The 25,990-nt window shown below is 42.6% G+C and overlaps 2 protein-coding genes across 2 annotated transcripts in view; one reads left to right on the forward strand and one right to left on the reverse strand.

The window, feature by feature from the left end:
* Nucleotides 1-354, reverse strand: part of ICK (intestinal cell kinase) — a 64,616-nt gene extending 64,262 nt beyond the window's left edge. Inside the window, 1 exon segment of the mRNA XM_021098828.1 lies at nt 216-354. The gene's annotated coding sequence lies outside the window, so the exon portion shown is untranslated.
* On the forward strand, nt 647-25,200 carry FBXO9 (F-box protein 9). Its single transcript, NM_001160297.1, is given in 13 exon segments — nt 647-1,042; nt 4,696-4,782; nt 8,092-8,247; nt 9,413-9,470; nt 11,975-12,074; nt 14,268-14,404; nt 15,180-15,294; nt 18,970-19,088; nt 19,292-19,382; nt 20,026-20,121; nt 20,393-20,486; nt 22,044-22,195; nt 24,598-25,200. Coding segments are annotated over 13 exon segments (1,317 nt in total). The 5' UTR covers nt 647-1,039; the 3' UTR covers nt 24,707-25,200.

The raw sequence follows: 25,990 nt of genomic DNA on the forward strand, positions 1-25,990 counted from the left end.
AAAACAATGTAAAGTGTGGGGAAATAAAACGCCGCCTAAAAAATTGGTGCCTCTGTGGACATGAAATCAGATGTTTGGGCTTTAAAAGGTGGGGCGAGGACCAGCGTCTGCGGCCTGCGCTCTATGCGGAACGGCGGACTACAAATCCCAGTGTGCAGAGAGCACGGTCTCCGCCGGACTCGGGGGGTTCGGGAGCGTGGAGGCAACGTCCTTACCGCGTTGCATGATGGAATCTGTAGTGAGATGTGCGTTGCGGAAGTTGACTTTTCCTTCCCTCCGCTGCTCCCCTGAGCACATATCTTCCTCAATCTCCAGGCCTGTATTTTTAAAAAGTTCAGTCGTTATAACTGCCTGTGACCATAGTGGAGTTTCGGCGATTCCCTGCAGTCCTGGAGAGGGGCTCTAGCTGCAGTCGCCGAGAAGACCATGTAGCCACCGTCACGAGCGTCCAGTCGGAAGCTTCTTAGAGTCTCAAATCTAAATTTGAGTTAACGCCTGGTCAAGTTTGCATAAGTTCGCTGGGCCGAATGCTTGGTTGAGTTTGGTCTTCGGTAAACCAGTGTCCTCACCTGGGCTGTGTTCCTCGCCCTCTGCGGTGCAAGCACTGCCCGAGGCTCCGAGCTCTGCTGCCCACGCGGGCGGCGGCGGTGGCGGCACTGCACTGCGCATGCTCTGTTCCGGCGCAGGTTACCGCAGCACCCGGGCCGCTTAGCTGCAGCGTCGAGGTCTCCAGCAGGGCAGGCACTCCTGTGCGTGCAGTCCTCGGCCTCGGCGGGCCTCCGGCGTCCTTGCGCTCTGCTAGTCCCGGCTGGCTCCGCAGCGCGCCCAGATCTGGCCCCCTGCCCCACGAAGATGGCTGCCGTACGCCGGGCCCGCAGTTACTGCCGCTGCCTGGTGCGATTCTCCGACCGAGAACTCTGCTAAGCCGCGCCGCAGCAAACGGCAGGAGTAGACGCCGGACACCCAGCGCACCTCCTAGCGGGGGCGGTGCCGAGGGGGCGCCGAGAGCCCCGCGGCCGCGGCCGGCCGGCCCGCCAGCATGGTAACCCGCGGAGGGGCTCGGGCGGGCAGGAGGGCCCGGGCCTGCAGGGAACCCCGGGAAAACAGGGAGAGGAGCCTTCGAGGGATGGAGGCGGCACGGCTGCCCCTGTCCTGGGGCCCAGGCCTGAGAGGGAGCGGACGGGTTCTATCCCTGACCACCCCCCGAGATTCCTTCCTCCCAAGCTCCCCCCCCCCACTTACTCCCCCCTCCCCGCCAGGCGGGCCTCCAGGTGAGCAGAGCGGGTTTGCAGGACTGCCGAGGAAAATGCCTCTCCCCGGCCTGCAGGGGACATCGAACCAATCTCATCCCTTTTGAGGGATTATATTAAAAGCGAGCAGAGATTGAGATGAGCCGTCGCAGCATCCGAAATCGGGAGGGAGCCTTGGAGAGCGGAGACACTTGTTGATCGCTCCCCCTCTGGAAAGCCTGCCTACCCGCGGAGGCGCGGCACTGGCCCCTAAGGAGTCTTGGATTTAGGACGCACCTGCCCCGGGACGCAGCAACGCCTGGGGCAGGATTTTGGCAGGAGGTCCTGGAGGCCTCTGGTTGGAAGGATCTCGTATCTCATTTCACAGCACTGAGGGCAGGAGCAGGGCAGGAGCATCGGTCTTTGCGGTCCAGACGGAAAGACAGAGCAAGGCTCCAGAAATTGACAACGCAAATTCCATGGGACTCTTGTGTGCTGGAACATGTTAGTCTCTGATCCAAGCTGCCTTGCTTTGGCTGTGAATAAGTTGTCCAACTAATCTCTGGCTAAAGTTAAATGATTTAATGGAGAAATGATACCAAACTATCTTATAGTAGACACCCAGCGTTTATTGAATACATGAATGGTTGAATGAATTTATTTTATGAAGTTAGTCTGGAGGATAGAAAAACACTGACTATGCTTCTAAACATTCAGAAATAGTTTTCAAACCAGGCTTGAGCACTTTGTGTACTTCATTAATCCCGTGTGTAAAACAGTAAAATGATGAACACATGAACTACTCAAGTGAAAGGTGATGTTCAAACTTAATTATGAAAAAGTGCACATCTCTGGATGACAGCCAAAGACCTACTTATTTCAAGTGGTACTTGAGTTGAAAAGTGTAGTAAAACCCCACATTTGATGGTTCTTGTTTTTGTCGTAATACTGTCAAAATCAAAGTCATAGAGATTAGAACTCATAATACAGCTCAGGGGGAAAGAAAGATGCTGTCTGTATTATAGGTTTTCTGTCTCCTTTCCTCATCCTTCAGATAACCATTGTATATCCTTGTGGCATTTTCTTTATTAATTCAACCAGTTTTTTCAAGCAACTGTTAATCGGCCTGGTGCAACACCAGCTCTTTAATATACCTAACCCTGTACAGTGATTTATGGTAAACCCACTATCATAGACTGTCACCCAGGAAAAGGGACCTCAGAAGTCACCTAATCCAACACCGTCTGTACAGATGAGACAGCTAGGCCTGGACAGGCCTTTATTATGAATCAAGCAGTATGTTTGGTCCTAAAATGGCCAAGATGACTGAAATATGATTCTTGTTGTCGATGCACTAAGTCTAAAGGAGACAGTATCTCTGTACAAGTCTTAAATGTTGTGATACCAGCACAAATCTAAGGGGAAAACCGGAGAGGCAAGAAAAAGGATTGGAGAAGTCTCCTTCTAGGATAATCCCTGAGCTGAATCTTAAAGGATGACTAGTAGTAGCCAAGTGAAGAAGGAGATGCAGTCATCCCTGTTTCCGAGATCGAGCAGCGTATGCACGAGCACAGGGCCAGGGAGAGCAGGGGAAGCTCATGGAGTCAATTTAATGGGGCTGCTGGGCCGGAGGTAGAGGGTGGATTACTAGCAGGTTCCCCCCGGGACCTCAGGTCCCCTTCCATTAGTTGTCCTTAGAGTTTACGGTAATAAAGCAGACACTTTGAGAAGAGCGAGAAATAGATTTCTCAATGAGATCTGTACACGCAAACCTCTTTATGGTGCAATTTCCCACTGATGTTCTTAGTAGGAAAAGCACTCAGCTTGAAGAGACTTAAAAAAATGTATTTGGCAATACGTTAATGTTTAAATTTTCCAGTTTTCCAAAAATTCAGCCTGCCTCATTTATTTCTTCATTGATTTAGCCTTTCCATGATACCAAGCACTTTACCATATACTAACTAGTTCATGCCTAACAGGCACCTCTGGTAAGTCTGGTTGCCACAGATAAGATAGGAAGCCAGGCTTGTGTTGCACTGCGAAGTGACACAAGTATATCCGGATGCTGTGCTCAGAGATAGGTGTTGATAGAAACATTTCAGTCCTGGCAGAAATTACAACCCAAATTGGCAGTTGTAAAACTTACCATGTTTGGAATGAGTTAAATTAAGTAGATTTTATTATTTTTATTTCTAACCTTCAAAGTCACTTCCTGATTGCCACATTACTTTGTAGGGCTAAACACTTGAAGTGTTGAGCAAGCCCTATTTGCTAATAAGTGTTAGGTAGCAGACTGCACCTAGGCAACATACTGTTTTCACTGAAAGGTAGGACTCCATTTAATTTAGCAAACACTTACGGCAAATAAAAGGATGAAATGGAAGGAAACACACCTGAGGCCTCTGTTAAGCCCCAGGCCACACTCAGTAATTCCAGCCAGAATCTTCCCACTGTAATTCAATCCAATATATAAAAATATGGATTTATTTAAAAAAATGAAATAGGGGCTTCTTTACAAGAACTTTCACCATTATATGTCTTCAGTTAATGAGCTTTTCTAGGATGTTTATTAATAAAAGTCGTTTGTAGGTTAATAACATTCTGGTTCCCGTAAAGAAGAAACAACCCCATATGGACTATACATGGTCTTTTAAGTGATCCATTAAATAAAAATTATTTGTTGACCTCTATACCAGCTGTTGCTTTCTGAAGCAGAGTTGTTGTTTTTATAACTTTTTTTTTTTTTTTTTTTTTTTTTGCTTTTTAGGGCTGCACCCTCGACGTATGGAAGTTCCCAGGCTAGGGGTCAGATCGGAGCTACAGCCACATGAGATCCAAGCTGCATCTGCCACCAACGTCACATCTCACAGCAACGCTGGATCACCGACCCACTGAGCAAGGCCAGGATCAAACCTGAATCCTCAAGAATACCAGTCGGACTCATTTCCACTGCGCTACAGCAGTAACTCCCCAGAGTTGTTCTTTTTAACCACCTACCAAAACATTTAAAGCTGGAGTCTAGTGAAATTGTCTATTCTATAATATTAAAAGATTAAAGTAGGCGTTCCCCTTGTGGTTCAGCAGTAACGAACCCAAGTAGTATACATGATGTGGGTTCCATCCCTGGCCTTGCTCAGTGGGTTAAGGATCCAGTGTTGACCACAAGCTGTGGCGTAGGCTACAGATGCAGCTCAGATCCTGTGTTGGTTGCTGTGCCTATGGCGTAGGCTGGCAGCTGCAGCTCCATTTCAACCCTAGCCTGGGCACTTGCATATGCTGCAAATGTGGCCCTACAAAGACAAAAAAAAAGCCTGAGCTTTTTCTGACTGGAATCATTTGCCTTCTGTGTAATGAAAATATCTAGAGAGGCAGCCATATATTTCATCGTGCAGGTCACTGGGTAGGAGATGCAGATGACCACGGTATTTGTGCTTTACTGAGCATTATCTATTTTCTCCCCTCTCAGGCAGAAGCTGAGGAAGATTGTCATTCTGATGCTGCCAGGGCAGGAGATGATGATGAAAAGGACAGCTCTGCTGAGACAGATCTGCAGGCAGGTTCTTCACCTGTTCTTTTAGTTCTTCCATTGCTTTCCATGCACATGCCGGAGGTGATCCTCATGAAGATCTGTAGGTTCTTATGTGCACTGAATTTTAAGTGTATTTTCATACTTGCTCATAGAATACTTAGTTTTAACTGTGCTATGGATTTCTTTTTCTGTGACAAGGAATACAGTCATTGCTGCTATGTAATTCAGTATATGGGTTTAAAGTGTTCAAACCAAGGTATAAACATGACTAAAACTCATCACGTTAAAAATATTGACAGATTTGACCACTTTGAAGTTTAAAACCTCTACGTAGCCGAAGATATCCTAAATCAAGAGAAATAATTAATTGAAAAAACTGTTTATAGCACATGGGGCAGAGAATTGCCATCTCTCATATAAATACAACATCCTTATAAAATTAGTAAGAACAGAAGATGGAAAGATAGCAATGGACAACTAGTGGAAAAAATTAATGTATTTATTTATAAACATCTGAAGAGCTAATTGGTTTCACTAATAATTTTTTAAAATGCAAATATAATCTACAAAGACTATTTTGGGGGGACCACACTTGCAACATGTAGCAGTTTCTGGGCCAGGGCTTAAACCCACACCACAGTTGTAGCCTGTGCCTCAGCTGTGACAACGCCAGATCCTTAACCCATTGTGCTACAAGAGAACTTCCTACGAAGTTTTTTTTTTTTTTTTTAATGATTAGTGATTAATGCCTGGTGCTGCACAGGCTATGAGGACATGCATGCAGTGTACATGAAAGAATAAGTTGCTACAACTTTTTTGGAGGGAAGACTAACAGTATGGATCAAAATGAGTAATACACATTCCCTTTGAACGAGGAAATTCTACTTACAGGAAATTAATCTTAAGGAAATTATAGAGGGAATAAACATCCATGTACAAAAATGTTTATTGTAGTATTGTTTATATGGAAAATGGAGTACTAAATATTCATCATTTGTGTTAAGTAATGCAGCCATTTACAGCGTTGAGTTATTTCTTTGTGCATTGAAATAGAAAAATATGCATTGTAATGAGTTACGTGCCTCTTACTGAATTTGTAAGTTTTATGATACTTGTGCATTTGGAGTGTACCATCTGTAGGCACTGAGTGATTCCAAAGATCCCTTAGGTCAGAATTTATCTGTTATGTGTCAGAGGAAGAAGGTGGATGTCAAAGCACTATACAGAATGTAGGGAAAAATTATTCTTAAGACTTTCATATTTTAAATATAAATAATCAAAAAAGCCAGGACTAAGATTTCCCTTGTGGCTCAGTGGGTAAAGGATCTGGCATTGTCACTGCTGCGGCTCAGGTTGCTGCCGTGGCATCGGTTCAGTCCCTGGTCCAGGAACTCCTGCATGCGGAGGGTGCGGCCAAAAAAAAAAACCAGGACTAATATACACAATCCAGTTACCAAGGGCATTCTTTTGGGGGGTAGGGCCTCCTAGGTTGGGTTCCCAGGAAGGGACTCTGAGGAGGATGTAGGAGGTTTATTAAGCAATAATAAACATGGGGTCAACGCCTGTGCTGGGGGAAGCAGGGAGGGAGGCTGGAGTAGTGGGGGGAGTTGCGCTGCTCTGAGGTCTCAGTGACTGTCTTGGTCACTCCTGCAGAGGCCGGAATAACCAATCAGAGCCAGGCCTTTAGCAGTCATTGATGACTCTCATTGATCAGTCATTGGTACAGGTTGCCTGGGAAGGGGTTGTGCTCCCGCAGGGCTGGCTGTTTTTTGGTAGTTCCTGAAGGGTCCGGACAACACAGCAGGGTTCACCACACAGAGGGGACTTTACTTTTTCTATAATTAAAAAAAATTTTAATGATACTTACTAGGAAAAAAATAATTCTTTTAAAAAAGAAAATGGTTATTAAAGACTTGGGGCTTGCATGCTGAATTTTTGGATAACTATTTCAAGTAAAGAAATGTTTGAAAACATGTACATTCAGTCCCTAAATGATGGCTTATATTTTCAGTTCCAACTAAAATTTGATTTTTGGAGTTCCCATCATGGCTCAGCGGAAACAAATCTGACTAGTATCCATGAGGATGGAGGTTCAATCTCTGGTCTCAGTGGGTTAAGGATCTGGCGTTGCTGTGAGCTGTGGTGTAGGTGCGGCTCGGATCCCGAGTTCCTGTGGCTGTGGTGTAGGGTGGCAGTTAGAGCTTCAATTCGACCCCTAGCCTGGGAATTTCCATATGCTGCAAGTACAGCCCTAAAAAGACCAAAAAAAAAATTTGATTTTCCCATACCATTAGAAAACCTATATAGAAAACCTTATTTTCAGCAAATTTTCACAGTTTCTTCAGTCTTAAGCAATAATTATCTTGGAGGATCACTGGTGTTTAATGGTATTTATTTATTTATTTATTTTTGCTTTTTAGGGCCAAACTTGTGGCATATGGAGGTTCCCAGGCTAGGGGTTAAATTGGAGCTACAGCTGCTGGCCTATACTACAACCATGGCAACACCAGATCCAAGCTGTCTGTGACCTATACTGCAACTCACAGCTACACCGGATCCTTAACCCACTGAAAAAGGCCAGGGATTGAACTGGCAACCTCATGGTTCCTAGTCAGATTTGTTCCTGCTGTGCCACGATGGGAACTCCTATTTTTATTTATTTTTTAATGATTTTTATTTTTTCTATCATAGCTGGTTTACAGTGTTCTGTCAGTTTTCTACCGTACAGCAAGGTGACCCAGTCACATATCTATGTGTATATATATATATATATATATATATATATATATATATATACGCATACATTCTTTTTCTCACATTATCATGCTCCATCATAAATGACTATAGATTCCAGTGCTATACAGCACTATCTCATTGCTTATCCATTCCAAAGGCAATAATTTGCATCTGTTAACCTCAAATTCCCAATCTACCCCACTTCCTCCCCCTACCCCTTGGCAACCACGAGTCTGTTCTCCAAGTCCATGAGTTTCTTTTCTGTGGAAAGGTTCATTTGTGCCGTATATTACATTCTAGATATAAGTGATATCATATGGTATTTGTCTTTCTTTCTGACTTAGCATGAGAGTCTCTAGTTTCATCCATGTTGTGGTTCTTTTTTATGGCTGAGTAGTATTCCATTGTGTGTGTGTGTGTGTGTGTGTGTGTGTGTGTGTGTGTGTGTGTGTGTATCTTAATGGTAATAATTTAAAGACAGCATTTTCTCATCTTAGAAGATGTACATATGTGGAAACAAATGTTGAACCTGTTGTCAGGTTGTTCCAGAGTTAAGCAGCTCTTCCTGTGAGTCCTAAAACAGTTTTCTCCCCGTAGGCACAACTCCAGATGTTCCGAGCTCAGTGGATGTTTGAACTCGCCCCAGGTGGAGGCTCGAGCAGTTTAGAAACTCGACCTTACACAGCATCAAGAGGTTCTCTACTGAAAGCAGCAGATACCAAAGGAAAGCAGGAACTGGCAAAAGAAGAAAAGTTAAGTGTTCTGGGTGTTGTACTCAGGAAGATTTTGACAAGTATACCAGTGAATTGGTCCCTCAGAACGTATTGTAGGTGTTTGGATGGTACACTCCTTCCCACGGGTACACAGTCTTGATGGACCTCTTTGGTAATGCACACGTTCCTGAGATTCCCTTGGTCTCTAGAAGATAGAATTTATTATGTCTCAGAATTTATTAGCAGAAGCCCAAGGAGGGAGAAATTTCTCATATGTCAATACCTTCCCCAAAGTCCTAATGCAGTAATGCTTGCTTTTTTTTTTTTTTTTTTTTTTTTTTTGTCTCTTTAGGGCTGCACCCTCAGCTTATGGAAGTTCCCAGGCTAGGGGTCTAATTGGAGCTATAACTTCCGCCCTACACCACAGCCACAGTAACTCAATCCCGAGCCATGTCTGTGACCTACGCCACAGCCCATGGCAATGCTGAATTCTTAACCCACTGCGCAAGGCCAGGGATCGATCCCACAACTTCATGGATACTAGTTGGGTTTGTTAATCACTGAGCCACAATGAGAAGTCCCTCATTACTTTTTAATTTTAGCAATTCTGATAAGTGTGTGTGATTTTAGTTTGTATCTCCCTGATGGCTAATGATGTTGAATATCTTTTCCTGTGCTCTTTCCCATCTTTATTTCCATTCTGTGAAATCTCTGTCTTTTCTAATTGGATTGCTCGTATTTTTACTGTTGAGTTTTTAAAAGTTCTTTATGTCTTTCCAAATCCAAGTCTTTTGTTGAAAATGTTGCTTATCCATTCTTTCAGGTTGTAGCTTGTCTATACATCCTCTTACCAGGAAATTTCCCAGAGGAAAAGTTTTTAATTTTGTGAGGTTCAGTTTATCAGTTTTCCCTTTCATAGATTGTACTTTTGGTATCAAGTATAAGAACTACTCCCCTAGTGCTAGGTCTCCAAGATTTTCTTTCTTATTTTTTTTGCCTAAAAGTTTTTAAAGTTTACATGTTAAGCCCTTGACCCATTTTCGAGTTACTTTTTATGTAAGCTGTGAAGTTTAGGTTGAAGTTCATTGCTTTGCCTGTGGATGTGTAACTGTGGTAGCACCAGTTATTGAAAATGCTAGCTTTCTACCACCTGTACTCATTTTTAATACAGATTTTCAAAAATTATTTTGCACTTACTTTTATAGGCTCGTGAACTCTTCCTAAAAGCAGTAGAAGAAGAGCAAAATGGAGCTCTCTATGAAGGTAAAAACTTAGGGCCCAGGGTCATCTTGTGACATTTTTGAATAACAACTCTTTGTTACTGACCTATTTGATTTTATTTTTTTACTGGAATATATTTGGTGTAGAACATCAGTCTCCCTATATGTGAAATCGTTTTCTGAAAACTCAGAAATAAAAACTGTATTTTCAGATAACCCATCTCTTTCCAAAAAAATACCACTGGGAAACATCATCATGTTGGTAGGAGGAGTAAAACAACCTTTTTCTACATTTAGAGTTTAGTATTTATTAATTCTTCATTATAAGAGTGTTAAAAATAAAAGAGTTCGTGGTGGCTCAGCAAGTTAAGGACCTGCTGTTGTCACTGATATGGCTCTGGTTACTGCCCTGGCACAGGTTTGATCCCTGGCCTGGGAACTTCCTTGTGACATGGGTGTGGCCAAAAATAAAAAGAAAGTTTTAAAAATATTGTTACTCAATGAAAAATAGTACTGCTCCTGGAGTTCCCGTTGTGGCTCAGTGGTTAACGAATCCGACTGGGAACCATGAGGTTGCGGGTTCGATCCCTGGCCTTGCTCAGTGGGTTAAGGATCCGGTGTTGCCGTGAGCTGTGGTGTAGGTTGCAGACGCAGCTCGGATCTAGTGTTGCTGTGGCTGTGGTGTAGGCCGGTGGCTACAGCTCCGATTCGACCCCTAGCCTGGGAACCTCTGTATGCCGCGGGAGCAGCCCAAGAAAAGGCAAAAAGACAAGAAAAATAGTACTGCTCCTTTGACAGGTGAAAGTTATTTCAGAGGAGGGGACTCTGAAGGATGGATTGAGGAACATGTCTGTGTTTTCTAAATTCTAGTTTATATTATACAAGAAGGAATACCCTTCATCCTTCACTGTCTCTCTTATTAGGCTAGTAGAAGTGTGTAAGTAGGAGTTCCTGCTGTGGCACAGTGGGTTAAGAACCTGACTGCAGGAGTTCCTGTCGTGGCACAGTGGAAAGGAGTCTGACAGGGAACTATGAGGTTGCGGGTTTGATCCCTGGCCTCGCTCAGTGGATTAAGGATCCCCCATTGCTGTGAGCTGTGGTGAGGGTTGCAGACTAGGCTTAGATACCACGTTACTGTGGCTGTGGTATAGACCGGCAGCTGTAGCTCTGATTTGGCCCCTAGCCTGGGAACCTCCATATACTGCAGATGTGGCCCTGAAAAGACCAAAGGTGTAGATTCAATCCCCAGCCAGGGGCATTTCTATTATAGCCCAGCAGGAGCAAATCTGACTAGTATCCATGGGGACGCAGGTTTGATCCCTGGCCTCACTCAGTGGGTTAAGGACCCAGTGATGCTGTGAGCTGTGGTGTAGGCCAGCAGCTATAACTCTGTTTGGAACCCTAGTCGGGAACCTCCATGTGCCGTGGGTGCGGCCCTAAAAAGACAAAGTAAATAAATAATTTATTTTTAAAAAGTCTCCAGCCAGGTGCAGTGGGTTAAAGGCTCTGGCGTTGCTGTAGCTGCAGTATAGGTTGCAGCTGCAGCTGGGATTCAGTCCCTGGCCTTGGAACTTCCATATGCTGTGAGTGTGGCCATAAAAAAAAAAAAGACAGAGAAAGAGAAAGAAAGGTGTAAGTAAACCAGGTGAGAGGACTGCCTAACAGGTTAGGTTTGTCATTAGGCTAATTATTAAAAACTAATAATTGGGGCATGGGGAAAAGGCTTGTGCTTGAATTGTTTAAAAATGCCCCTCTCCATGATGTTGTCAGAATTACTACGTTTATTCGTAAGTTCCTTCTAGTGGTGTTTTTACTTGGATATAGTAAAAGGGCCCAAACGGTGACACCCATCCATAGTTGGTATTAGCTTGCGAGACCCTTGACCCCCATGTGGTGTGACTTGCCCAGAGTCACAGGAGGTGGGAGAGTAGACTCAGCTGAGGGGCTTCATCTTTGAGCAATGAGATACTCGGCCTGTGCAGCCCCAAGGTCTGTGGTCTGTGTCTGTGGCAGAGATTGTGTTAAATGTCCCAGTTCTAAACCGCCCAGCCAGGAGAGTCATTAAAAGACAGGCGTTAAAGGTTAGTTAACTAAGAGGCAGTGGGTCCAAAGGAAGTGGCTCTGAAGGACGAATCCCCCAAAACGCCTTTACCCCGCTCCTGAGGAAGCATTTGATTTTCCTCAACTCTGCATCCTAGAAAGAAATTTGCATAAAGTTTGTTTTCGTTGGGGTGACAGCAATGGCATTTTCAAAGCTCAGAGAGAACCACATAGAGTGGCTAGTACATGAGAGGCTGAGGGAAAAGATGGGCTAACAGATGAGTAAAATGCAACCTCTTAAGTTCCTCTAACATAAGACCTTTAGAAAAAGATGATTTCTGAACAGTAAACTTGGGAAATAAATTTGTTCATTGAACTACTGCTGCATGTAGAAAAAAGGGAATTTGTTTGTAAGAAAGTTACCAAATTAAACCACAGTTGAGGGTAATCAAAGGAAATGACAAAAATGTGTGGTCATAGCTAATTTAGCTTTATTTCTTCTTTTAGCCATCAAGTTTTATCGTAGGGCTATGCAACTTGTACCTGATATAGAGTTCAAGATTACTTATACCCGGTCTCCAGATGGTGATGGCGTTGGAAACAGCTAGTGCGTATATAATTTGATAGACAGTAATATATAGTTTGTTAAAGTTAAGCCTCTTTGCCCTGTTGACTCTTAACATGATAAGAAGATGGTGCTAATTCTCTTATGTAGTCTTTAGTATAAAGACTTATTTATAAAGTTGTAGACATTTTTTAATTAGGGGAATTTTAAGATTGAAGTATTCTAATGCGCATTTTAAACAGATGTAACAACAAGGTGATGAAAGAGTATTTTTGTTTTGTTTTGTTTTTTAGTAAAAGTAAAGATCATTGAAAGGAGTAAATTAAGGGGCCCATTTCAACATTCTGAAACTTACATAAAGTTAAAACTATTAAAATGTGATCAAGCCAAAGCTGAAAAATGTTAAGAATCCTTGAACTTGGGTACATGGGGTTTCTTTACACTGGTCTTTCTCCCTTTTGTATCTGTTTGAAACTACACATTTTTTAAACGTCTTTGTATTAGGAAAACACTGGACGCCAGCCTGACTTCGTTGTAGAGAGAATATTGTTAAGACTGTTTAAAAGCACAGGGGCCGCTAAAAGAAACCACCTTCACAGCATAGATGCCACTGGCATCAGAGTCACAGAGTGGCATTGATGGTTTGTATGGACACAGATCAAGAGAATGTATTTTTAAGCCAATACTTTTGAAGCTGTTTGTAAAACAGGTATTACATTGTGTTGGCTTAATCCCTCTCTCCCCAAAAACCCATTTGCCAATATTAGAAGGGGAGTCTGTACCCATGAGAGGATGTCAGGTTTAAAATGAGCAGTACATAGAGAGTTTGGGTAATGAGACGTTCTATTAGTCATTCTTAATTACCTCTATCATGAAGCAGTTAAGTTACCTTTATCAATAACTGATGCTGATTGCCAGTGCTTTTGTAAGTGCCTATAGTATTAACACTTAAGCTTTGGTTAAGCCATATTAAAAATATGTATTGACATATTTGAGCATGTATTGACTGTTTGAACTCTGGGGCTAATAATATTGTTCACCAAATTCAATTTAAGTGTGAGGTAGTTCACACTCCAAAGGGCTCCGTTTGAGATTTTTCTGAGCCTTGTTTAAATTTGAGTAGTTTGTCATGGCTCATAGATTAGTGAACCCGACTGGTATCCATGAGGACCTGGGTTCGATCCCTGGCTTCATTCAGTGGGTTAAGGATCTGGTGTTGCCATGAGCTATGGTGTAGGTCGCAGGTGTGGTTCGGATCCCACATTGCTGTGGCTGTGGTGTAGGCTGGCGTAGGCTGGGAGCTACAGCTCTGATTAGACCCCTAGAGTGGGAACCTCCACATGCCACAGATGTGTCCCTAAAAACAAATAAATAAATTTGAGTAGAGTCATTTAGACCCAGCCCTTAGCCAATTTTATAAATAAATGCCAGGTGCTATTACGAAAGTTTATGTTAAAACATTAAAGAAGCTTTTCTTTCTGTCCTGTCCCATTATACAAACCCAGATGCTATGAAAGTTCTTTAAGGATATGGTTCTTTATTTTCTTACCAGATCTACTAGGCCCTAGTCTCTGCGGGGTTTTTTTGTCTTCTGTAAAGTCAGTAGCAGAGGAGTTCCCTGGTGGCACAGTGGGTTAAGGACCTGACATTATCACTGCTGTGGCGCCTCAGGTCACTGCTGCAGTGTGGGTTCGATCCCTGGCCCAGGAACTTCCGCATGCCACAGGCATGGCCAAAACAAAATGAAAAATAAAGTAAATTTTAAAAATTTATTTGTGGATGCTGCCTAGATTTTAAAAATTACACATTTTTCTCTCTTAAGGTAGGCTGGTAAGGCACATATATTAGAAAACCCTCGGTAAGTAAGTACGTCAGATAATGTTTGTATATTTTATTTTTATCCAATTAGAATGGATTGTGATCACTTAAAAGGCTATATTTACATAAGATTTTTAAAAATTATTTGAAATTATCCTTTTTACTAATTCTCAAAATCTCTACTTCACCATAAAACTAATTAATTACGATTCAGTGCTTTTAGAGAAAAATTCTGATTCTTTCTCTGTGGGAATTAAAATTGCTGAAGCTGTTTTCAAAGCAGGGCCACCTGTTGTCAGGAAAAAGGGCAGTAAGACGTTTGCTTTTAGATGACTTTTTCTAGAGCCGATTTGAAAGTACTGTGAAAACTGTGCGTCAACAGGAGCACTGAGTTTGCTCACCTCCCTTCTTTCTCAGCATCGAAGATGAAGATGAGGATGAGGACAGCAAGACGGCGGATCTCCTGGCCTACTTCCAGCAGCAGCTCACCTTTCAGGAGTCTGTGCTCAAACTGTGTCAGCCTGAGCTCGAGAGCAGTCAGACTCACATCTCAGGTGTGACTTTGTGCTCGTTACAACTCCGGGGGAAAGACTTTGCCTGAGATTTAAGTTTTCCAGGCTTACAAGTTCAGATAGCTTATGGGACCTTTGTTCTAGTTCTAAATGTGGTCGGTGATCTAGTTATAACTCATCTGTATGTGCTAATAAGCCTTTCAAGGTCTGGAGTAGAGCAGGGTTTGCAGCGAGAAGTTGTTCCAATGACAGTTGTGCTTTTTCCAATGACGACCTAAGAGGGTGAATGTGTGAGTGGTTGGGGCCCCCCTGAAGCAGTTGAAGGAATACTACACTTCAGCCAAGTTGGACAGTAGTCCTGAGAGAGGCTGAGTGTTGAAAAAAATTTTTTCATATGTTGAATGTTTTTTATTAGTTACGGAACCTCTCAGAGGAGAACAATTCGAAGTTTTCAAGGAGATGAAAATAACTTTTTAATGTTCTGACAAATGGTATATGAATCACATGGCATGTGTACATAACTGCTTTTCTAAAGTTTATTTTTATATGTCTTGATGGCATGGTGATCTTCTGAGGGAAAGAGGCACTTTATAAAAACTTTGGCTCTGTTCTAGACTGAAAAAAGAAACATATTTGTGTCTTTAAGTTAAAAACTATTTATTACTTTCGGGTAGTTAAATATGCTTGTGCTACAGCTCTGAGCAGCACTAAAGGTATGATTTATAGAATGTTAGGAAGACATAAAGATATTGGCACTGGAAGCGTGACAGTAGAATGACACACAGGAGAGTCACTGAGAGGTGGGTTTCTTTCGCAGTGCTGCCGATGGAGGTGCTAATGTACATCTTCCGATGGGTTGTGTCGAGCGACTTGGACCTCAGATCATTAGAGCAGTTGTCACAGGTGTGCAGAGGATTCTATATCTGTGCCAGGTACTAACTTTTTTGTTTGTTTTTAAAGCAACTCAAGCAACGTTGCAAAAGGGATTATTGTCTTTTGCCAGTTTTGATAAAAGAATTTGATATTCTCGGTAAAAGCTTACATCGAGCAATTTGGCTAAGCCGTACTTACATGAATTTCTCAAACAGCTTTGCAGGTAATGGCCAGAATGCACTAGGTTTCCAGGGTGTAGAATAATATGTAGAACAAACATATTATGTCCATGGGGTAGTTTGCATACTAGCTTGGCTGATTTGGGAAAAGAATTATGCTAGGAAAATATACTTGTCATTTTCACAGTAACTCTGAACCCATTAAGTAGTAGTGATTAAATTTAGATTGCACTAGAATTTTCTTTTGGCTTATTAAAAGTTATCCTAAAAATGCTTGGAAACATACAACCTACCAAGACTGACTGAATCAGGAAGAAATAGAAAATCTGAAAAAAAACAGTTACTGATAAGGAGATTGAATTGGAATAAAACATTCTCCCAACAAAGAAATGCTGAGGCCCAGATGGCTTCATGGGTGAATTTTATAAAACATATTAAAGAATTGACACCAGTCCTTCTCAGATGCTTCCAAAAGAATCGAAGAGGTGGGAATACTCTCAAATTCACTCTACATGGCCAGATAAAGACACTACTGGAAAAGGAAACTATAGGCCTGAATTGCTGACAAATACAGATATAAAATCTCAGCGAAATACTAGTAGACCAAATTCATCAGCACACTGAGAGGATCATTTGCTGTGATCAAGTGGGATTTATCCTTACACCCAAATCAGTGTGTGGCATACCACATTAATAAGATGAGAGAGAATCATAGTCATGGCCAAACAAAATAAAAAATTAAATTAAAAAAAAAATTATTTGTGGATGCTGCCAAAATTTTTAAAATTACATATTTTCCTCTCTAAAGGTAGGCTGGTAAGGCACACGTATTAGAAAACCCTTGGTAAGTAAGTACCTCAGATGATGTCAGTAGATTTTATTTTTATGCAATTAGAATGGATTGTGGTCCCTTAGAAGGATTACTTTTCATCTTATTAATGTGATTTCTGAATATATATCCAAAAGAAAAAGATATCTGCACCCCAATGATCATAGCAGCAATTTTTTTTTTTTTTTTTTTTTTTAGAGTTGCAGGTAAGGCATATGGAAGTTCCCAGGCTAGGGGTCAAATGGGAGCTGCAGCTGCCAGCCTACACCACCACCACAGCCAGAGCCACACTGGATCCTTAATCCACTGAGTGAGGCCAGGGATTGAACCCGCATCCTCATGGATATTAGTTGGGTTTGTTTCCACTGAGCCACAATAGGAACTCACCACAGCAGCATCATTTACAATAACCAAGACATGGAAACAACCTTAGTGTCCATGAGTGGATGAATGGATAAAGAAGATGTGGTATATATGAAAAAAAGTTACCCTATACTTTTAGTCTTGCTGTGTGAAAAATAATTATAGTTTAGTATAACATTAAGAGGAGCAATCTTTTATGTCTTACAGAAGAATATATACTTAGTCCTTAGCACCTAGAACTTTTTTTTTTTTTTTTTTTTTTTGGCTTTTTAGGGCCGAAACCGTGGCATATGGAAGTTGCCAGACTAGGGGTCAAATCGGAGCTTCAGCTGCCGGCCTGTTCGGCAGCCACAGCAGTGTGGATCTGAGCTGGCTCTGCAACTTACACCACAGCTCATGGCAATGCTGGATCCTTAACCCACTGAGCCGAGGCCAGGGATTGAACCCAAGTCCTCATGGATCCTAGTCAGATTCCTTACTGCTGAGTCACATGGGGAACTCCCTCATAACTTTTTTATAACGTTAGTTCTTAAAATTTAGATGCATTGTTTTTATTTTTTTATATTTTATTCATGTATTTATGTATTTGTGTATGTATGTATGTATGAATGTATTTTGCTTTTTAGGGCTGCACCCACTACATATGGAAGTTCCCAGACCAGGGGTGCAATCGGAGCTACAGCTGCTGGCCTAGACCATAGCCACAGCAACACGGGATCCAAGCCCCGTCTGTGACCTACACGTGACGCCAGATCCTTTCCCCACTGAGCGAGGCCAGGGATCAAACCCACAAGCTCATGGTTCCTAGTCAGATTTGTTTCTGCTGCACCACAACGGAAACTCCGATGTGTTGTTTTTAAATAAACTTAATTTCATTTGGAGTCTGTTGGGTCAAACACTGGAATTGATTGAAGCCTTTGTTTTCTGGTGATCTGTGCGCATTTCTATTTAATAGGTAAGCACCTAGTGAATTGACCCAGCCTTTTGAAATTGGGGTTTCTAGCCCTGTTCTGCCATTAACTTTTCTTTCAGTTATACTTGAGAGAACATTATAAAAAGGGAATTGATTAATAAAACAAATTTTCAAGGATAGGATAAAACTTAGTTATACACCTATTTGAAGAAAATGTTTTAAGGACACAGTGCATCATAAATTTGGGGGAGATTTATCTCTTTTTGCAGTCTGGCTTGGATGTAAGTAGTTCTTAGATCTTTAAAACTGAATGTCAGGAGTTCCCGTCGTGGCTCAGTGGTTAACGAACCCGACTAGAATCCATGAGGATGCGAGTTTGATCCCTGGCCTCACTCAGTGGGTTAAGGATCTGGTGTTGCCGTGAGCTATGGTGTAGGTCACAGATTCAGCTTGGATCCCACATTGCTGTGGCTCTGGCATAGGCTGGCGGCTACAGCTCCAATTCGACCCCCTAGCCTGGGAACCTCCATATGCCACCAGTGTGGCCCTAAAAGGCAAAAAAAAACAAAAACAAAACAAAACAAAAAACCCAAAAAACAAAAAATTGAAAAAACCTGAATGTTAGAGATGGGGTTAAAATTACTTTAAGCCGTATTAGAATCACGTCTGTCTCAGTACATCTTTTGCTTTGCTTTTTGCACCAAGCCCATAACAACGTCTCCTTGGCGCTACCTTCAAAATTTATCTCCGGTCTGACCGTCGCACTATTTCTTCAGGTCCCATTTGGACTTAGCCACTGTCAGGCCTGGTCTGCTTTATGGCCTTGGCATTCTTTATTGTCCTAGGCTTCCACTCTTAACACCCCCTGAGCATATTCTCCATTAATCAATCACCAGGGTGATCTTTTAAATGCATAAGTCATGCTCCGAGTCCTCCGGTGGTCTCCACCTCGTTCAGAAGCCACTCCTGCCTCTGACCACCTCTTCACTCAAGTAGTCTGCACTTCACCTTGGCACTTAGCTGCAACCACGTGAACCTTTCTGCCCCTTCTTGAGCACACCAGCCAAACTCCAGCGTGAGGGCCTTGCATGCTGTGGCTTCTGCCAGGAACCCTTCCTCCTCACCATAGATACCCGCCCAGAAAAAAACAGTGTCCGTTTCCCCACTGCCATCATCCTTGTCTTTTGACCCTGATTTGTTTGGCTTTGCACTGAGCACACTACTTGGAACTTTTCTCTCTGCACTTTCTTGTTTTTGTTTGCTTTCGCTGTAAAAGAGCAAAGCCTTTGTCCTGTCCATCCATCTGCCCCTGTTGCTAGGACAGAGCCTGGCAGGCCCTCAACCAGTGTTGCTGATAGAACTTGTCTGGTAGGAAGAATGTTTCTTATGTCTGAGTGTGAAGAGAGACTGAGCCTGTTATATATTGTAATGTTGTGCTTTTATTACCTAGAGATCCTGAGATATGGCGTTTGGCCTGCTTAAAAGTTTGGGGCAGAAGCTGCATGAAACTTGTTCCCTACACATCCTGGAGAGAGATGTTTTTAGAAAGGCCCCGCGTTCGGTTTGATGGTAAGTTGAACTCTTTAGAGAAATTGTGATCTATTGTGCTGATTTTGATGAACACACTGTCTTCATTTTCTATAGCAGAGCTGAGTACCAGAAACATATGTTAAGGAAACCACGGTAGAAGTAATGCTGGAAACCTATTGCCTGATTGTAATGTTAAGAGTTATCTGTCGTATTCTTTTTTGAAAATCTGTTTCTTCTTACAGGCGTGTATATCAGTAAAACTACATATATTCGTCAAGGGGAACAGTCTCTTGATGGTTTCTATAGAGCCTGGCACCAAGTGGAATATTACAGGTACAACTGTAGAAAACTGAGTGAGTGAAAAATTCTCTCTCTCCAAGTATTAGTTCCTTAGTTATTGGACGTCTATTCTTAGTGGCTTCCACATTTATCCACAAAATGGCCCTCAGTATTTGTATCCAGGGTTATAACAGGCACTGCACTCAGAGAACCAATAGGTGAAGATAAACCACTTAATTCGTCCTGGCCTCCAAATTTAAGAATTACTTTATACTTTGGAGCTGTCCCTCATCTTCTGCCCTTTTCAGAGAGCTGATGCTCAGCCTCACTGTTTCCAAATACCACTGTCCTTGAGAAACCCGTTAAGCAGTGTTAACTGCTGTGTGATATCATTGGACCTCACCTTTGTCTGACATTAATTAAGCGCTTCGGGGGAAAAAGACCCAAAACTTGAGCAGATGTCTAATCCCATTTGCTTTTATTCAGTGAGTGAAACTAAAAGTTGCACCGTTCCCTCTAAGGAAGGTAACAAAATGCTTTGCTTCTCTGCTGCCCACCTTGCTGATCACATTCGTTTCAATGATGCCCGTGGTATTTCCATGTGGGTTTCACAGCCATAAACAAGTTGAGGTGCCAATAAGTAAGGACATGCTTTATATTTCCGTGGTGTTGTGGGTCTCTTTTCCTGGCTACACAGGTACATCCGGTTCTTTCCGGACGGCCACGTGATGATGCTGACCACCCCGGAGGAGCCTCCGTCCATCGTTCCACGCTTAAGAACCAGGAATACCAGGTAGTGTGTCCCTCTGTCGTTTTCCGTCCAGTCCATGTCTCCGGAGGTAACTGGCAGATTGTGTAACTTAATATTGGATGATTAAAGAAGCTGTCATCGGGCACTTGTGAAAAATACCACCCCTGCTTCAGTAGGTCTGGGGCCTCGGGAACTAGGTGTAGTGTGCTCACCTCCTAGCCAACCTAAACACTTCTAGCCTATGACCGTCCATTGCTTAAATAAATGCAGATAACTGACTGTTAGACCTAATGTGGATGTTTTTAATTTTTAGAACTGAGGCAATTCTACTGGGTCATTATCGCTTGTCACAAGATACAGACAATCAGACCAAAGTATTTGCTGTGATAACTAAGAAAAAAGAAGAAGTGAGTATGCAAAGAAGGGTTGGCAGCTTTCTTTTGATTTCTGTACCCTGCTCATTCACACATTCTTGATCAGGAAGGATAAAATACACTACACAATACAGGTACACAAAATGGGTGTTGCCTTAATAGCCCATCTCTGAAGAGAGCTGGAGGGTTTTCCAAAGTGCAGTTAATTTTTTTTATTGGATCAATTATTTGTTCTTCTCTAAGTTTCCTTTGCTGGTCCAGGTTTTTTTTACACGTGAAATTAAAGCCAAAAAATCTTCTGAAATAACTAGTACAATTATATCTGAATATCTTTTCAGCTGTTCTCATTTCGAATCATAGGTTTTCTTGCTAAATCGTCACAAGGATATTTTTTAGAATTTCAGTTTCTACTGGAAATAAGCTAAAGTGAGATCATTTCCTTCTTGTTCTTGCAAGAGGGGAAAAAAAAAATGCCAAGCAAATAGGGTGGCTGAATTATTCCACTGCAGAATACCTTAAACTCACTTCATAGATTAAGGGCCTAATTTTTTTCACAACCTTTCTCCATGTGCGGTTTTCTCAGTCCTGGTTAAAAACCATAGTGCCCTGCAAGTCATTTGTGAGGTGTTGGAATAGACTTGCCTATTGCTTTTATAATCGGCAGAGTTTTTTTAAGTTTATTGAAGTATAGTGAATATCATTAATAGAGTTTCTGAACAAAGTTTCTCTTGCGTTAAATCCTCCCCACCCCCTCCCCCTCCCAGCACACTTTTTGGGAATAGTTAGAGCAGGGTTTCATCAAGTCCTGTCACCTTGTGGCCCTCAGCTGTGGCTTCTCTGGCTCCTAGAGTCGGGGCAGAAATGCTTCTATCCGTAGGAGCTGTGAGTTTCCTGAGGTCAGAGGTGGGTGTTGTGAGGCCTGAGTTGTTTCGGTTTTGTCTAATGAAAGAGTTCAGGACCTCCTGTGCTGGCCACCAGTTTTCTCTTCAGAATATGACACAGCAGAACCATGCATAGTGTCCGCATTCTTGTGTGTTTGGCCGTATTTGCAGAAGGGTTGATTCCAGTGAACCTTGTCACATCTATTTCTCCGTTGACTTTTACTATTATGGCAAAAAGATAAGTTATACTCTGGGCTTTTTCTGTAGCCTTCACCAATTTATCACTTTCCCTCTTTAAAAATTTCCCAAGTGTTTTGGAGTGGAAGGAAGTACTAGGCTTAAGAGACAGGAGTTTGAGTTCCCATCTCTGACCTTGACCCTTGGCTCCCCGCCCTGGTCCTCATCCCAGCAGCCGTGACATGGCAACGATGTGGTCACACGTCACATCACACCTGGGGTTGCTATGACGCTTGAGATGATGATGGTGGACGGAAAGGCCTTCTGCTTTTCGAGGCCTTCCTGCTTTTGCAGGCACTCATACACCAAGACAACCTTTACTGTGTGCGGATATTACGTAACTTCTGGCATTGCCCTTGAGCCTCTGTGGCTGAGTAGTTTGTGTGAGTTGTAGCTCATCCATCTGTCTCTGTCTCTGTGTCGGTCAGTGCAGTGAGGCCTCGTTGTTGTTCATGCACCTCTTCTTTTACAGAAGCCACTTGACTATAAATACAGATATTTTCGCCGTGTCCCTGTACAAGAAGCGGATCAGAGTTTCCATGTGGGGCTGCAGCTGTGTTCCAGTGGCCACCAGAGGTTCAACAAACTCATCTGGATACATCACTCTTGTCACATTACTTACAAGTAGGCACCTGCAAATAGCAGTCCCAAGGTTACAGAGTAGATGTGTCTTTCCGTCCGACCAAGGGGACCCTCAGATAGGGTTTGGTTCCTCAGAGTTAAGGCTGAATTACAAAGCCGAACCACAGGATAAGGCTCCCACAAACCAAGACAGCAGCCACCTTGGAAAAAACTAAAAGTGGACTATGTAGTGGACGTTGGTAAAACCCCATATGTTTGTCAAGGGAAACAGTCTCTTGATGGTTTCCATGATCCTGGCACCAAGTGGAATATTGCAGGTACAACTGTAGAAAACTGAGTGAGTGAAAAATTCTCTTTCCAAATATTAGTTCATTAGTTATTGGACGTCTATTCTTAGTGGCTTCCGCATTTATCCACAAAATGGCCCTTGTTTTTGTTTTTCTTTCCAGGGTTATAATAGGCACTGCCCTCAAAGAACCAGTAGGTGAAGATAAATCAATTGATTTGTCCAACCTAGTGCCCATGGGAGCGAGGGTGGGCACCTCCACTGTGGGGTCAAGAGCCACTTCCGCGAGTGGGAGGTGCCCGGTCACTAAGCTGTCCAGGCGCAGCTTCATTCATTATCATACTCAAGGCAGTTGTAAAAAACACCAGCTCTCTCTCTTTTTTCTTCTCTCACATTTCAGTCTTAACTATTTTTCACTCTTTTCCATTTGGTTTACCCCCACAGATTACACACAGATTTAAAGTACATTGTAGTTAGGAAAGTAAGTCTGCTAAAAAGATCCTGTGTGAGAGTTCCCGCTGTGGCTCAGCAGCTAATGAACCTGACTAGCATGCATGAGGACGCAGGTTCAATCCCTGGCCTTGCTCAGTAGGTTAAGGATCCGGCATTGCCGTGAGCTATGGTGTAGGTTGCAGACGCAGCTTGGATCTTGTGTTGCTGTGGCTGTGGCTGTGGTGTAGGCCAGCAGCTACAGTTCCAATTCGACCCCTAGCCTAGGAAGCTCCATGTGCTGCGGACGCAGCCCTAAAAAGCAAAAAAGAAAGGTCCAGTGTGTGTTCCAAAGCCAAACCTGTTCATGGTTTCTATTTACAGCTCTTTGTGTAACAGATGAGGGTGTGTGCCAAAGGAACAGTGCAGAAGTTAGTAGAATAAAGGAATTAGGAAAGTGAAGTATCAGTTCGTGTGGATACTGATGTGAGCTGTTATTAGGTTTGGGAGAATATTGGTTGGTGACCGAGGGTCTCCACTGGATTCCCAGTTCTGAGAGGCAGGTTGTGAAGTCACCTTCCATTGACTGACCTACTTCATGGCCTCAACCAGGTTGTTGAACCATTTTTTTTTTTTTAATCACATTTCCACCTTCTGAACAACTTCCCACACTTCTGAAAGGTCCTGGCAGCTGAGAAAGCATTTTTCTCTCTTCTCCCCTTTACTAACCAATCCTCCTATCTTTGAATAATCTGTGAAGTACAACATTTTTTTCTTTTCAAAGCAAGAAACCAAACCCAGAAGTAGGACCAAGCAAAAGAAAAGTATATTTTAGGAGAAAAAAATGACATCATTTGTAACTGCTCGTGATCATGTTGACTTTGTTATAATGTTTATAAATTCACTTGAATTTTCTGTTTATTTCCCCCCTTCCTTTTTAGAAGAAAATAGGAGGCTGTGGTAGTATAACTTGTTACCTCCTTTCTCCCAATCTGAAATTACACTGTTGATCATGCAAATATAAATTCATTAAATTCTCTCCGGCATTATAATTTGTTTAAAAATACATTTTAATAAGAGCCTTAAAATGTCTATCACCTTTAATTTAGGAATCTGTTCAAAGGGTGTAATAAAAAATACCATAACATTTTTTTAGCTGCACTCACTGCATGAGAAAATTTCTGGGCCCGGGATCAAACCCATGCCATTGCAGCAACACTGGATCCTTAACTGGCTGCACCACTAGGGAACTCCGCAACAGTATTTTTAACTATCAAATGTTGAAAACAACCTAAGTCTCCAATAAAAGGTGAATTAAGTAAATTGTGGTTGTAAGTAGACAATGAAATATTATGCAACCACAAAAAAGTCTTTCTGAAGAGTCTTTAATGATGTGAGGAAATGCTTATGTCATAATGTTTTAAAAAGCAGGATTACCAGTAGCTTGTGATCTCAATAGCAAAGCTCAATAGCAAGATTAAAATGCTAGGAAGAAACACTTCATGCAGCTAGCTATATCTGAGTGGTGGGATGATGCGTGATTTTTCTTTACCCCTTTCTAAATTTTTTTTCAAAATTCCCATTATTCATGAGTTATTTGGAATTGACTGAGAGATGAGTTAAAAATAAGAAAGGCTAAAGCCTAAAATGCCCCCCTTCCCCCCAGAATAGGCAAGGATTTTAAATGAGTTGAAATCTTGGAACAGTGGATTCTGTGCTTTCTTTCCAGATCCACTGGAGAGACGGCAGTCACGGCTTTCGAGATGGACAAGATGTACACGCCCCTGCTGTTTGCCAGGGTGAGGAGCTACACTGCCTTCTCAGAGAGGCCGCTGTAGCACCTCACGTCCGCCCCCACCACGATGCATGAGTAAGAGTAGAGAGAGAATCAGAGCACCTAAGTTATAAGTGTACATATATATATATAAATATATATATATGGAATTGGAACTTATTTTACATTGTTGGAGTTCTTTCAAGAAGAGTATAAATTGATTATTTTTTTTATTTAAAGGGATAATTGATTCTTGGGGTGTTTGTTTTGAAATTAACCTGTTGAAATCACATGTTGAAGTACCTTTGTGTTGTTAAAAAACCGTATGAGATTTAAGTCATGGCCTTTTTCAAGCAAATTTCTGAGCCGACTTCTGTCACATAAGTCATCTTCTGCCTGATCAGCCCCGTGTTTAAATGCATCAGGGAAACATCTCACAGGATCAGCATGGCATAGCGTCTTTTCACTAAAGGCTCAAAATGTGAACACCTGTTTTGGATTTGTTTGAAACTGTTTGACCAATAAAGAGCATAAATAAATGTTTCTTTCAAGAAAATATATTTGGATAGCTTTATTTATTTATTTATTTTGTCTTTTTGCTATTTCTTAGGCCGCTCCTGCGACATATGGAGATTCCCAGGCTAGGGGTCTAATTGGAGCCGTAGCCACCGGCCTATGCCAGAGCCACAGCAACGCGGGATCCGAGCCGCGTCTGCAACCTACACCACAGCTCACGGCAACGCCGGATCGTTAACCCACTGAGCAAGGGCAGGGATCGAACCCGCAACCTTATGGTTCCTAGTCGGATTCGTTAACCACTGCGCCACAACGGGAACTCCTGGATAGATTTTTTTTAAATGGCAGAATATCAAACAGTCCTATGGTAGCCGTGAAGTCTTAAGAATAAATCAGTGCCTCTTTGGTCTTGGTCTGTTCCTGTTGCCACAGCCTATGGTATCTGTACCCCAACCCACCCAAGTACCCCTACAGATGTGTGACACTAAGTGAGAAGGGCTGACCCCCTTGAGACCAGAACTCTTTTGTGTGTGTGTGTGTGTGTGTGTGTGTGTGTGTGTCTTTTTGGGGCTGCACCCACAACATGTGGAGTTTCTCAGGCTGGGGGTCAAATTGGAACTACAGCTGCCATCCTATGCCACAGCCCCAGCAATGCCAGATCTGAGTGGTATCTGTGACCTGCACCACAGCTTACTGCAACGCCAGATCCTTAACCCACTGAGCGAGGCCAGGGATTGAACCCGTGTCCTCATGGATACTAGTGGGATTCGTTAACGGCTGAGCCACTACAGAACTCCGAGACCAGAACTCTTGAGCAAGCCCATACAGTCAC

Source organism: Sus scrofa, chromosome 7 (assembly GCF_000003025.6).
Source record: "Sus scrofa isolate TJ Tabasco breed Duroc chromosome 7, Sscrofa11.1, whole genome shotgun sequence".
In the NCBI taxonomy this organism is placed as follows: domain Eukaryota; kingdom Metazoa; phylum Chordata; class Mammalia; order Artiodactyla; family Suidae; genus Sus; species Sus scrofa.